Raw genomic sequence first — 13396 nt, forward strand, 5'->3', positions numbered from 1 at the left:
CATAATGGTTGTTTTTAGACCGGTTCTTTTAATCATAAATACATTTTTGATGGAAATAAAGAAATGAATTAATCTTCAAAGCTTAACTTCTCAAAAACAGAACACCTTTAATTCCAATCAGAAGAACCTATGGCTAAGTGAGATATATATATATTGCAACTTATACTACAAAGAAATCTGGTGTTAAGCACTACTGTAAAGTAGGAGATAAATACTAGAAACCTGGGTTCTGTAAACATTTATATAGCAAATGAATATTACTCGACCTTATACAAAACTTCTATTGCATATCAAACATAACATTATATAGGAAACATACGATATAAACAAATATGGGGAAACAAAACACACCAGATCAAGACTCAGAAAACCTTTATATATTTTTATATATACACAATTCTTCACATGTCAAACAAGAATACAAGTCATTAAAAATTAATAATTGACTGGTCAAGTCAAATCCAGTGAGGCTCATGTACTCAGAACAGTGTTTCTTAATACCTGGTACTGCAGAAAAAACTCGACTCCACTGTCATAAGATTTATCCATCTACTTCATTACAGCTAGTACTGCGAGCATTGCATTTTTACCTTCATATGACCCACAATCACTTCACATAAGATTCAGTGCACTAGACATTCCCTCGTACAGCAGACATTTTCGTGTTTTGGTTGAAGTACCTCAATTTTGACCCTACAATTCCTAATGTTCCCTTGTTTATTAAAATTAGAACTAAAAATTGCTAAATCATATGGATAGATAGTTTTGTCCAAAAGCTTGTCAGCCATTGCAACAGATACAGACTGAAGAGGTTTTCTAATTCAATAAGCACTCAAATAGGCTGGTATGGCATATATACGGCAAATCAATGCATTTCAGCAGATTTAATTAGGTTTAGTACGGTCACCAAAATAGCTAAATGTGTCTTATTAGAAAAATGACTGATGTACAATTGATTCTAGTAATGTCATATAATATTTCAGTAAAAGATAGTGTGGTATTGGAAGAATGTTAATGACAATCTAGTATGCTTCAAACAGTCAGCAAATGTATGTTAGCTACTAGAGCTTGTGTTCAGAGGGACATTTGACTTTCTGACATCTAGTCATTCATGTTTGGCTTCACACTCTGTAACAAACACAACCACAGAGTTAAAAAAAACCACACAATTAAAACACTGAGTAAGACGACTTCCAGCCACAAATGGGTCAGTATTGTTAAAAATAATAGTGAGATCCCTTCTTCCCATCTCCTCAGCCTGGCAGAAGGGGCTTTGCTTGTCTCATATGTGTTTTAGTTTGTGCAAAACCCTGGCCACTATTTTTGTCTAAATGAGAATCTGAAAAAGGGGGGGGGGGGTTATCAGCAAGATGACAGCAACACAATGAGTCCAAAAATATGCTCGGTGTCACAAAGAGCTATACTGGGTAGCGTAGCTTAACTGTGCAGGCCATACGCTTACTGAGCACCTGTGCTAACTTTAATAAATCTCTGCCAATCACTGAAGAAATGTCATAAGCATCTTCAACATTCACTGATGCTCAAGAAGGAAACATGATGCATTGAGAGACGGAGGTGAGCACTTTATGAAATTTACACCCAATGGATAAGAATTTCAATCATGTTTTATCAATCATGAGAAATCAGAATTTTGTGATGATTTTGAATGAATGACCAAATGATGATACGAACAGGGAACACATGGTCTGTTTTGCTCGTATTTATCAATACCAGTGGAATACACTGTAGCATGTTTAAAAAGTTAATTTCAATCCAGTAACTAAATATCTTTTATTACATCTTCGGTAAAGAGATTTTCTTGACTACAGCCATTTTTAGCTTACTCACTGGACGCTCAAAGACATTATAGCGCACTTCCTGTGAAGCTATTGACATAAAAACACATATCTCTGTGAAGCTGCTTGGAAATAATATTCATTTTATGATTTTGACAAATGAATAACTCAAGATAGAAGGGTAAGGACTCCAAACCTGCGTCACATTCCCACTACTGCTCACACGAGTCTTATCACATGAGTGTTGTAATATGTTCTCGTGGTTCAGTTGTGTTAGTAGCACATGGTTGTGGGTTCAATTCCCAGGAAACACGTTAGGTAAAAAATGTTAGCCTGAATGCACCGTAAGTCGCTTTGGATAAAAGTGTCTGTTAAAAACCAAAAATGTATTTAAATTTTTTTATTTAATATATTGTAAAACAATCTAATATGCCGATTTGGTGCATAAGAGACTTCTTTCAAAAACATAAAATGTAATTATTCCAGATTTTCCGCCGCTAGTGTATCTGATATCTTGATGGGACAGCTACTTGGCTCCATTTAATCGTTCCATTTGCCTCCAAAAATTAATTGTCATAAGAAAAATAAATGAGGAGTCTTAAATGTGATGTAATTTCTAAACACAATTACTGAATATTTGAACTGAAACTTAGTTGATTTTAAGATTATTACAATTAAAACGGCTGAATAAACACAAGTATAAGGACTGATGTGGAAATGCACAAAGCTCAGGCAAAGACCGAACTAGTGGAAAGCACTCACAGTTTCTGAATGGTGCTCTTCTCTTTGTTCTCCTCTGTAACGCTGGAGGGTGCAGCTTCTGACTGAGGAAGGGTCTCCAGGTTCACTTCCACCATCTTCTGCTCTGATCCCAGGACCCCACTGCAAACACGGCAGACGCTAAATCTGAGCACGCATATCAACTTCATCTCTGCATGATGTCTTTACACTCAATATTGACTTATTTGCTTGAGATTAGGGCAAACCAGCACACAAGTCAAAAATGTGTAATGCATAGTTTGTAAGTATTGTTTATAACTTCCCTGTAAATTAGTTCATTCTAGTTGACAGTAGTATTACAGGCATAGCTCACCTAATAAACCCTAGCCATATATATAACATGTTTTCTTCTGCAGAACACACAAAATTATATTCTGAAGTTCACTGGACTCAATGGACACTGACGCAATTTTCAAAATATCTTCCTTTGTGTCTCTCAAAAGGTTTGACAAAGTGAGTGGACTTTGTGTTTTTCACAATTTTCACACTACATGCTGTATAATGAAATAACACAGAAACACAGCAGTTTACTGATATCTACAGTGACATAAGTTCCTCTGCAAGCCTGTATTGACCTCTTGTAGAGCTGCAGCTCCTCTTGGGCCAGCAGCAGCTGGGCTTTGAGTTTGTTTCTCTCCTGCAGAACCTCCTTTAACTCCTGCATTGTGAATCGTGGTCGGTTTGGGTCTTTTGAATCCACGACTAGTTGATTTGGCCCAACAGTCTGCTATAAAAGAATACAATTTGTATATATAAGTGTTTGCACAAACTGGAAATAGACGGCGACTCTTTATATCAAGAAACCTTTTGCTGTCAAGTTTTTAAATAAGTCAAATATCCAGAGACCATACACATGAATTAAGAAAATACATAGGGTCAATTTTGATTTGCGTGTCTACTTTAACTGATGCCTTTTTGGGTTCCTACTTTGAGTTTTGCTCTTAAGCAATATACATAGTTTGGCAAAGGAATATATTGAGAGCATTTGTGACATAATAATTACCACTCATCCCTTCTTTTCTTTATGTATAAAAAGCAACAATATGAGTTACAGTGACGTGTTTAGTGTGTAGGAAGTAAATAGGGCCCATCCTTAAACTTTAAAATACTCCGTTTCAATAGTACAGTCACAGCCGGCACAATAATAAACCCTAAACGACTGCAAAAATGATTTTTTTTAACCAGCTTTACAGCTCAAGTAATACAGAAGTTTTAACAGAACTTTTATTGTAAGTGTTTTCAAGTTTCAAATTTGTGCTATTAAATGAGATGTTCACCCCAAAATGATGTTAACTGATGGACTGGAGTGCTGTGGATTATTGTAATGTTTTTATCAGCTGTTTGAACTCTCATTCTGACGGCACCCGTTCACTGTAGAGCATCCATTGCTGAGACACTGATGCAATGCTACATTTTTACAGAACTGATGAAGAAACAAACTCATCTTAATCTTGGATTACCAAAGGAGTAAATTTTCATTTTTGGGTGAACTATTGTTTTAAGTTTAAGTCGGTGCCTCGTCATAACCTCGGTTTTAAAGAAAAGGAAGGATGAGTCAAAATAATTTTTGTGATAATCAACATTATAAATGCTGTCGACTGAGCTTAACCGGAAATATTCCTTGGAATGGAATGAATGGAACCGGGAGGAAGCGCCGAGGATGACGTATATACGGTGAACTCCACATGACCCCGGCACTCACCGTGTTACCGCTCGAAGTCGAACCCTCTGCTACAACTCTTTCCGTTTGTCGCTTCATGTTCTCCAGCTCCATCCTCAGCTCCTCCAGGGACAGGTTGTATTTGTTCACCATGGTCTCAAACATCTCTAGCACGCGGACGATTTTGAACTGTAAATCCGAGAACTCCCGGCTCCCTGTGCTGACTTTTAATAAATCTCTGCCGATCACGTAAGAAATGTCATAAACATCTTCACAAGTCATTTCCAAAACGTCCTTCTCGAAAGCCTGCATGGGTGAACTGTCCTGTCGCCCCTCCATTCTGCTCCAAGACGAACTCACTGTCAAAATAACCAACAGAAAAGATGAATCTGTCCAAGATCACTGTCCCAATGCATTCACAAATTATCCGACAACTTCCTCTTCCAAACTGGATCCTCTACTGCAACTTTGAGAGTTTGATTGACGTGTGAAGCAGCCAATGGCTAAGCAGCTGCGTGAACAGAAGTGTCACCTTTCACCACACGAGACCGAGAATTATCACTCGGTTGATTATTTAACCATGTATTGCTTTTCTTTAAAAGGCTTTTGTCTTTCAAACACATTAAAATGCACAAATTCACGTTACGTCTTATTCAAATGTAATGCAGGGATTCACAAACTTTTTTTTGTCAGTCATAATATATTTATTTAAAGTAACCCTGTAGAATTTAAAATAAATATATCTTTTATGATTAATTATCACATTTGCATGTTCACAGTTAAAGTGATTTTTTTATGCAATTCATGTTATACAATATATTTTCTTACTCTTTTCATTTATATATCGACATGGTACAAGATGATCTTATTTAAATCTGTGTTATAAACGAGTTAGTTCTAAAATAATAAAAAAACAGTCTGATTATATGTGTAATGGATTACGTTACTGACTATATTTTTTGTTATGTAATTTGGAATCAGCAACAGACTACAATTTGTAAGTAATCAACCCAGCTCTGGTTGAAGGATATATAAAAAATACACATGATAACGCTTTTATTCATATTTCTGAAAAGGATAAAATAGAATGTAAAACTAAATTATTATGCAGAATTCATGTCAAAATATGTTTGTCATTAAAAAAAAAATAGCTGCATTCGTTTTATTTAGTACTGCCCCGAATAAGCTGTTCCACATTACAGATGTTTCAGAAAAGTATTTCAGAAAGTTCTTGATGTGTCGTGTGTGTAAGTCCACTGTGTGGCAGTAAATGTTCATTTCCTCTGGTGTCAGGTGACAGCTCTCATCTGATTCAAAAGCTGTGAACTTAGTTTTTTTTTTATATATATATATGATCTTTTGTCATGATGATTTCTGTTTTTCTTTTTTTTTTCTTTCATGGACTTAAGGAATAAATTTCTCTTATGAAATATTCTTTGGACTGTTTATTATTATTATTGTAACAGGTGGTTTCTTAGTTTTTGCTATCCTGGGTTAATTTAAACGTACAGTATGGAATTTTTGGCCACCAGGGGTCACTCAATCAAAATAATAACATGAGACGTACTTTGATGACGTCGGGAGAGAGCGTAGGCTCATGGGAGTTGTTGTTCATTGGAACACGCGCTCTGTCGCTCCCCACATTCCTCACTCATTTTAACTGAGGCCGGCGACACACTGGATGCGTGGCGCAAGCGTCTCAGCTGCGTGGCGTGTCAGTTTAATTCGGCTCCCATGTTAATAGGTTAGAGCTTGCAGACTGCCTGCGCGAGACGCGTGTCTCAGGCCCGGCTCGAGCCGCGCAAAAAAACGTGTGCATACTAGAAATAGAACCGACGCCTATTTTTCACGCGACATGCACGCGTGTTGGAAGCGTTTCCAGGCAAAATATAATAGGAAAATATGTTTATATGTAATTTTGTACACAAATACATATTAATTCATGACATTTTGATGTTTGAAAGTCTATAGGTTGACATAAATTCAGATACAAATGTAATTTAAAAAATAAATAAATAATTATCGATTTTCAAATATTGCACCTGTCAAACATAGTATATTTTGCCGTCAATACTGTTGACGGTGTCCTTTATCAGTAGGCTTTATATTTATGTTCAACATGAAGTATAGATATTGTTGTCATGAAGACAAGAGCCTGGTCTGTCGGCGGTCTCCCTCTATGTAACCTACAGCAGCAGCATCAGCGCGCTTCTGGCACGCAGCAGAGACGCCACGCAGCCAGTGTGTCACCGGCCTTAGTATTTTGACAATCACGTATTTTCGAACGGAGAGATATATGAATTATCAGACCCCTATCAAATCAATATTCCATCTAGCTAGTAGTAATATATGTTAAAAAAAACACGGTTGCCTTTCGTTAATAATTATAATTAGGCTACGTTTATACTATGATATCGAACAAGATAGTGAACTGCATTTGAAGCTACCTTTATCCAGCTAGATATAGAACACATGTAGATTTACATTATACTCTACATGAGAGCTAGTCCGTCTGCATTTTACACAAGACATCATCGTTTCACAAAATATACGGATAGATACAGTTAGTTGAATGGATGCATACTTGTTTATTAGAATGCAAACATCTCTCTGTAGTTTCAGCTTGTCACGAAGCTCTCTCTATCTTGGAAATGCAACTCCAATATTTACCCGTGTCTTCTAATTAAACTATAATTTTCTCCGGATTTGAAAGTTCGTGGAAACTGTCGGGATAATGTAAGTACACAACAACAAAAAAATATATAACATAGATATAGTGATATCTGCTATTTTTAAAGCAGAAAAATTACATATTGTGCCTTTGAATTTTGAAAGGATTTATCTTATCTTTGAAAGTGTTTGTGAATTATTGAACCCTTGAATTGAAATGTTTTAATTAACAAGGCTGTTTTGTCTATGGTAAAGTTTTTGTGGCACTTGTATAAATTGTGTCTGTGAACGTTAATTGATTCAGTGGAGTTGTTAACTACTTGTCTTGGGGGGGTAAAATATTTTTTCTAGCCATTTCTGTAAATTGTAAAATTGCTGTTTTGTGAAAAGTGTGGTGCTTAAAATTACTGAGAAACAAAATTATTGAATAACATATACATTTTACTGATATCCTGCCCAACATTTTTCACCCACACAAGCACAACACACATGGCGACTCCCCCTCTTTCCCCATCCACTTTTATAGAAATGGAATCACCTCCAGACATCTCTACTCCTGTATGGCCACCAGCAGTGCAACCTCTGATGCCACCAGTAGCTCCACCTGGTGTCTCTGCAGTGAATAACACCCCAATTCCATTCAGCCCCATGCATCCTGTGTCCCATATGCTAATGGCTTCTCCTGTGCTGGCTGGCAGCACTCCCGTGCACACAGTCACCTGGGCACCCCCAGTGGATAACATGCAACTATGCACATGATCTGAAGGATGATCTCTTTCAAGTTCTCAGCATGACCTACCAAACGTTCTACCCACTCCTGGAAAAGAAATTCAACAGTTTACTTCTCAGGTACAAGGGAACTGGGAAAAATTATTTGACTTCATGAAAAGACAAGAATGACCACTTGAAGTCAAACCCTCTGCTACAACTCTTTCCATTTGTCGCTTCATGTTCTCCAGCTCCATCCTCAGCTCCTCCAGGGACAGGTTGTAAGTGAATAATCTTACCCAAGAAATGAAAGCCACTTCTACCCAAAACAAAAATCAACTCGCTGACCTCGCTGCAAAAGTGGAGGATAACAACAGTCAAGTCTTCACTCTACTGACCTCTACCAAACAACAGGAGGAATCTGAAACGGACAAGTTGATTAAAGCTATGAAGCAAATGATTACAGCTGAAATCCAAAAGATAGAATCTACCTCGGTGGTAGAGATGCGTTTCATGGTGGATCAACTCCAGTCAGAAGTTCAACAGGACATCAAAGCTGTTCAACATACATTTCAAACAAGCCATGATCACATTACTATAGAACTTCAGAAATTTGTCACCCAAAATGACCAGTTATCCACATGTGTAAAGGAGCTGAGAAAAGAGTTGGAGAAAAGATTTCAGGATCTAAAAAATCTAATTGACGAACAACAAAAATTGGCAGCACAAATTTCCAGCACCATTACTTCAACTACGCCATCTGTGTATACTCCAGCAATTCCTTCAACTTCTTCAACCCCTCTTCCCACACCTATCGTAAAAAGTGATCATATTAAATTAACGTTTCCCACTTTTGGTAGACCATCAGATGACTCAGACCCCCTACTGTACTTAACAAAATGTCAGGATTTATTGGCCCTTCATCCCCTCACTGATACAGATATCCTAGCCACATTCCGTACTGTTCTACATGGAACTGCTCGTGACTGGTGGGAGGTCAGACGTTCCAGCATATCCACAAGGAGTGAGTTTGAGGCTGCATTCCTTCCTGCATTCTTATCTGAAGATTATGATGATGGAACTGGCTGAACGTGTAAGAACAAAAATTCTAAGTGAGAAAGAATCTATTAGAGACTTTTCATTCTCCTACAGAGCCCTTTGCAAAAGATTGAAGGCAGATGTAACTGAGGGTGAAATTGTGAAGATGATACTTAAGAACATCAAGCCTTACCTTGCCAGCCAATTGCGTAGTCGGGTACTGTAGAGGAATTAGTCAAGTTAGGACACCAACTGGAAAAAGATTATGAGCAACAGCTTCGATATGAAGGTTGAATGGGCCCTAAACATCCACCCACATCACAAAGACCCTCATCGAACCAACCTGCTAAGAAAATCCCAGTTCAGTGCAGGAGATGCCGAGGACAGCGTCCTCCAGGCAAGTGTCCCCACTATATCCCTCCACAGTCCCCTCAGACATCTGCACACCAATTTACCAACAGTAAACATCCCTATTCATCTCCTCAGACAAGGGATCGGTTTTCTAACAACTCCGTTACTGCTACAGAAATGCAGAAGCCTCCAATTAAAAACAAAGCCTCTACCACCACAAACCTTAATGCTCCGACGACAGTACCTCAGCAGTTGGTTGTTCCCGTTAGCATTGCTGCATGGACTGGAAAAGCCATTGTTGATACTGGGGCAAGTTACACACTCATTCATGAAAGTCTCATGAAACCGCTCACATCACCAGAGCAGCTTCATCCATGGTCTCGTGGTCCTCTCTACCTAGCAAATGGAGAAGCAGAGATTCCATTAGGATGGATGAATACCACCATACAATTCCATTCACTATAACTGCTGTTGTTTTGTCATCACAAGCCCTCGCCTATGCTGTAGTCCTGGGATTGGACTTTATTTTCTTCAGTGGAATGCAACTTAATGTCTCAGATCAAAAATATTCTTTCAAGTTTGCCCCTGCAAAAGAGTACCCCTTTCAACCAGGTAATGCCAGTGTGCCAATTGTGAGTCCCCAATGTGAATACCTGCAACAGAAGAAATCCACACAGAATCTGTCCCTGTTGAGTTCTGTTCCACCTCCATTTCCCCAACTGTTAATACACCCACCTGACCTTATGAAGCTCATTTACCTCCAGATGGTAAACAACAGTTGCTCCACATCCTGAAAAGCAACCCTCAGGTATGTACTCTCAGGACTGGATGCACTGATGTTCTGAAGCACTAGCACATTTATACCACTTGTCAGGTACCCATTAAGCAAAAACCATACCGTTTGTGCCCTGTTAAGCAACTTTCCATGGAGGAACAGCTTGAGGAGATGTTGATGAAAGGAATTGTTGAGCCATCCCATTCTGGTTGGGCCTCCCCAGTGGTCTTGGTACCCAAAAAGGATGGTAAACTTAGATTCTCTGTGGACTACAGAAAGGTTAATTCTGTAACTGAAAGTGATGCTTACCCCCTTCCAAACATTACAGAAATCTTGGAGTCACTCTCTGGGGCGGCTATTTTCTCCACTATTGACCTCAACAGTGGCTATTGGCCGGTAGCAATGGATCCCAATAGCAAAGCCAAGACTGCCTTCATCACTCCTACAGGTCTCTTTCAGTTTAATGTTATGCCGTTTGGTCTCAAAAATGCTCCGGCCACTTTCCAGAGACTTATGGAAACAGTCCTGGGGGAACTAAGGAGAAACATATGCTTTGTCTATATAGACGATATAATCATTCACTCACCTTCAATAACTCAACACTTTCATGACCTTCAGACTGTCCTCCACAGATTGGAGACTGCTGGTCTAACTATTAATTTGAAGAAGAGCAAGTTCTGTCTTCAAGAAATCACCTTCTTAGGACATGTTGTAAGCATTCACGGCATCTCAGCAGACCCATGTAAGACTGAGGCCATTCATTCCTACCCCGCACCTAGAAACCTGAAGGAGGTTCAAAGGTTTTTTTGGACTGGCTGGGTGGTATCATCGGTTTGTCCTGAACTTTTCAAGGATAGCCGAACCCCTCAACTCATTAAAAAAAAAAAACACATACAGAATGCACGGATGGGAATTTAACGTGAGTGGGTATGTGTGAAGTAATGTATGAAATGGGGTGGCGTACAAGTAGGCTACTGACCAGGTTTGCAAATGTGAAGGAAGCGGGAGCTGCAGTCTGTACACCAGCCACAAGGAGTCAGACATGCCATTGTCAGATGTTGTCCTGTGGGAGGAACAGCACAAAGACCCTGAGGTTACAAAACTATTGCAAGCAGTTGCAGAGAACCTTGCAAGTTTGATGGACCGATATGAAGTTGTTGAGGACAAATTATATCAGAAAACTTACCTACCAAATAACCAGTAGTCTTCGACCCTGTCTGTTGCAGCACTACCACTCCAGTCCTCTTAGTGGCCATGGAGGAATCTACAAAACATGCAAACGACTCCAAGAAGTAGCATTCTGGCCAGGCATGTGGTCTGACGTGAAACATCATGTGAAAACCTGTGTGAAATGTCACATAGACAATAAAACATGACAATCAAAAGCCTGCTGGGAAACTGCAGCAAACCACTACCACTCGCCCAAACCAAATGCTGGGAGTTGACATCATGGGACCACTACCAAGAAGTACAAACCAGAATGAGTACCTGCTTGTGTTTGTTTATTATTATTCCCGATGGGTTGAGTTGTTCCCCATGCGCAAATCCACTGCCCAGAATATTGCCTCTATCTTCAGAAAAGAAGTTCTGACTCGATGGGGTGTTCCAGATTATCTCCTCTCAGACAGGGGTGTTCAGTTTGTCTCCTCTGTGTTCAAAGAACTGTGTGAGAGTTTGCAAATTACTCGCAAACTGACTACAGCATACCATCCGCAAACCAACATTACTGAAAGAGTAAATCGGACCGTCAAGAATATGATTTCAGCTTATGTGGATGAAAATCACAAGAAGTGGGACCAGTTCTTACCTGAGTTTTGATTCGCCATAAATTCAGCCATACAAGAAACCACTGGACTGTCCCCAGCAGAGCTACAGCTTGGCAGAAAACTTCAAGGTCCAATGGACAAGATGCTCCATGGGGCTAATTTAACCCCAGCCGCTGCTTCCTATACGATGTGGTCCATCATCTTCATCACTTACAAGCCCAAGCCAAAGAAAACAGTAGGAAAGCAAAATTGAGACAACTGAGAAATGACAACAAAAATAGAAGAGATTTAACATTTAAGAACAAGGATCGTGTATGGTTACGAAACTTCCCACAGTCCAGTGCACAACATTATTTTAGTGCAAAACTAGCCCAAAGTGGAAAGGACCTTACCGTATTCTGAAGCCTCTGGGTCCTCTGAACTATAAAATAGCCCTGGAAGACACCGGAGAAGATGTACGTACAGCACATGTCTGTAATTTAAAAATGTGTTTTCCAACAGCCGAGGAATTGGACTCCCAGGAAACACAAAAACTCCTGTTTCAAGAAGCCTCTGATGAGGAAGAAGAATTTCTAGGTTTCTAATAAATTCTTTCTTTTAAACAACCACGGGTTGTTTTCTTCAAGGGAGGGAGAGTGTGGCAGTGGAAATCTTTGGCCACCGTACCTTTTAGTTTACTTTCGCTTTCACTTGAAATGATTTAGGCGGAGTTTTCAATTAACAGCGGAAGGATGGAGGATATAAAGGAGATGTGACGTACCTGAGAGAGGCGCGTCATCAAAGTTTGTGTGGAAGGTTTACAGTGGCATGTTTCAGAGTTAATGGATTCCAGTGAAGAGAAAAAGAACGGCTGCTTTGAGTATTGTTCCCTGTAAGTGATGTTTGAGCAGCATGGAGTTTGACTAAACTTAAGCGTGACGCTTCCAGACCGTCTATATGGGTGAAATATCCAACGAAAAGCTGCCCGTTTATCCTCCTGTCCTAGTGTCTGATGACGACGTGCAACCTCCGCTTCCTTCACATTTGCAAACCTGGTCAGTAGCCTACTTGTACACCACCCCATTTCATACATTACTTCACACATACCCATTCACGTTAAATTCCCATCCGTGCATTCTGTATGTTTTTTTTTCATGATTATGCAAATGTTATTTTTTGCTCTTTAAGACTGTTGTTCGATTATTGTTATTGTTTCTTAAATCTGAACCAGTTTTATTTCATGTTTTTTTCTCTCTCTCTCTCGCTTTCTCTTTATGGTCATTATATGAATGAACTTGGACATGATAGAATGACGCGGTTTTCTACACGGCAAGCTAAGTTCACGTGTGAAGTGTTTTTTTTTTTATATATGATCTTTTGTCATGATTTCTGTTTTTCTTTTTTTTTTCATGTACTTATGGAATAAATTTCTCTTATAAAATGTTTATTGGACTGTTTATTATTATTATTATTGTAACCGGTGGTTTCTAAGTTTTTGCTATCCTGTGTTAATCTAAATTTTGACAGGATTTATCTTGTCTGGCGCCAGAACATTTTCTTTAAAAATTTAAACTAGGGCGGCCACCACCGTTACACATGCATGAACATTGTAGTTCAGTAGCTACTAGGTGGATGTCCTGCTTCATGCAACCATATCTGTCCAATTTTGCATAAAAATGATGCATTAGGGTCTAGTCCCTCATTGCTTATGTGACCATCTATTGCACTTGAATCCATCACATGCACAATGGTTGCACAATTCCAGCCTGCTTATAATAGTATATAAAAATCCACCAAAGGATGTACTGTTTATCCATTTGCTATTTGTCTTCAAAACTACTGATTAGTCGTTTCAGCAATGTTTGGGACACAG

At 39.0% G+C, this 13396-nt stretch overlaps 1 protein-coding gene across 2 annotated transcripts; it reads right to left on the reverse strand.

The window, feature by feature from the left end:
- Positions 1 to 970: 970 nt before the first annotated feature.
- On the reverse strand, positions 971 to 4750 carry LOC132132595 (RILP-like protein 2). Of its 2 annotated transcripts, none has more exons than XM_059545042.1 (4): positions 4279 to 4750; positions 3152 to 3300; positions 2559 to 2678; positions 971 to 1339 (listed from the first exon to the last, which is right to left on the reverse strand). In XM_059545042.1, exons 1-4 carry the CDS (start codon positions 4573 to 4575, stop codon positions 1318 to 1320), a joined length of 588 nt encoding a protein of 195 aa, XP_059401025.1. In that variant the 5' UTR covers positions 4576 to 4750; the 3' UTR covers positions 971 to 1317. The 2 variants fall into 2 exon arrangements, with proteins under 2 accessions (XP_059401025.1, XP_059401016.1); XM_059545033.1 differs by having other exon boundaries at positions 3152 to 3303; positions 4279 to 4726.
- Positions 4751 to 13396: the final 8646 nt, after the last annotated feature.

Source organism: Carassius carassius, chromosome 4 (assembly GCF_963082965.1).
Source record: "Carassius carassius chromosome 4, fCarCar2.1, whole genome shotgun sequence".
Classification (NCBI taxonomy): domain Eukaryota; kingdom Metazoa; phylum Chordata; class Actinopteri; order Cypriniformes; family Cyprinidae; genus Carassius; species Carassius carassius.

What these genes read in the sequence shown, in the direction of transcription:
- LOC132132595 (XM_059545033.1), bottom strand. Translation starts at nt 4,575, where the DNA reads ATGGAGGGGCGACAGGACAGTTCACCCATGCAGGCTTTCGAGAAGGAC. An exon ending in GAGCTGCAGCTCTACAAGAG is followed by an intron (nt 2,679 to 3,151) that starts GTCAATACAGGC and finishes CCGTGTTTGCAG; the next exon opens with TGGGGTCCTGGGATCAGAGC. An exon ending in AAGAGCACCATTCAGAAACT is followed by an intron (nt 1,340 to 2,558) that starts GTGAGTGCTTTC and finishes CCCCTTTTTCAG; the next exon opens with ATTCTCATTTAGACAAAAAT.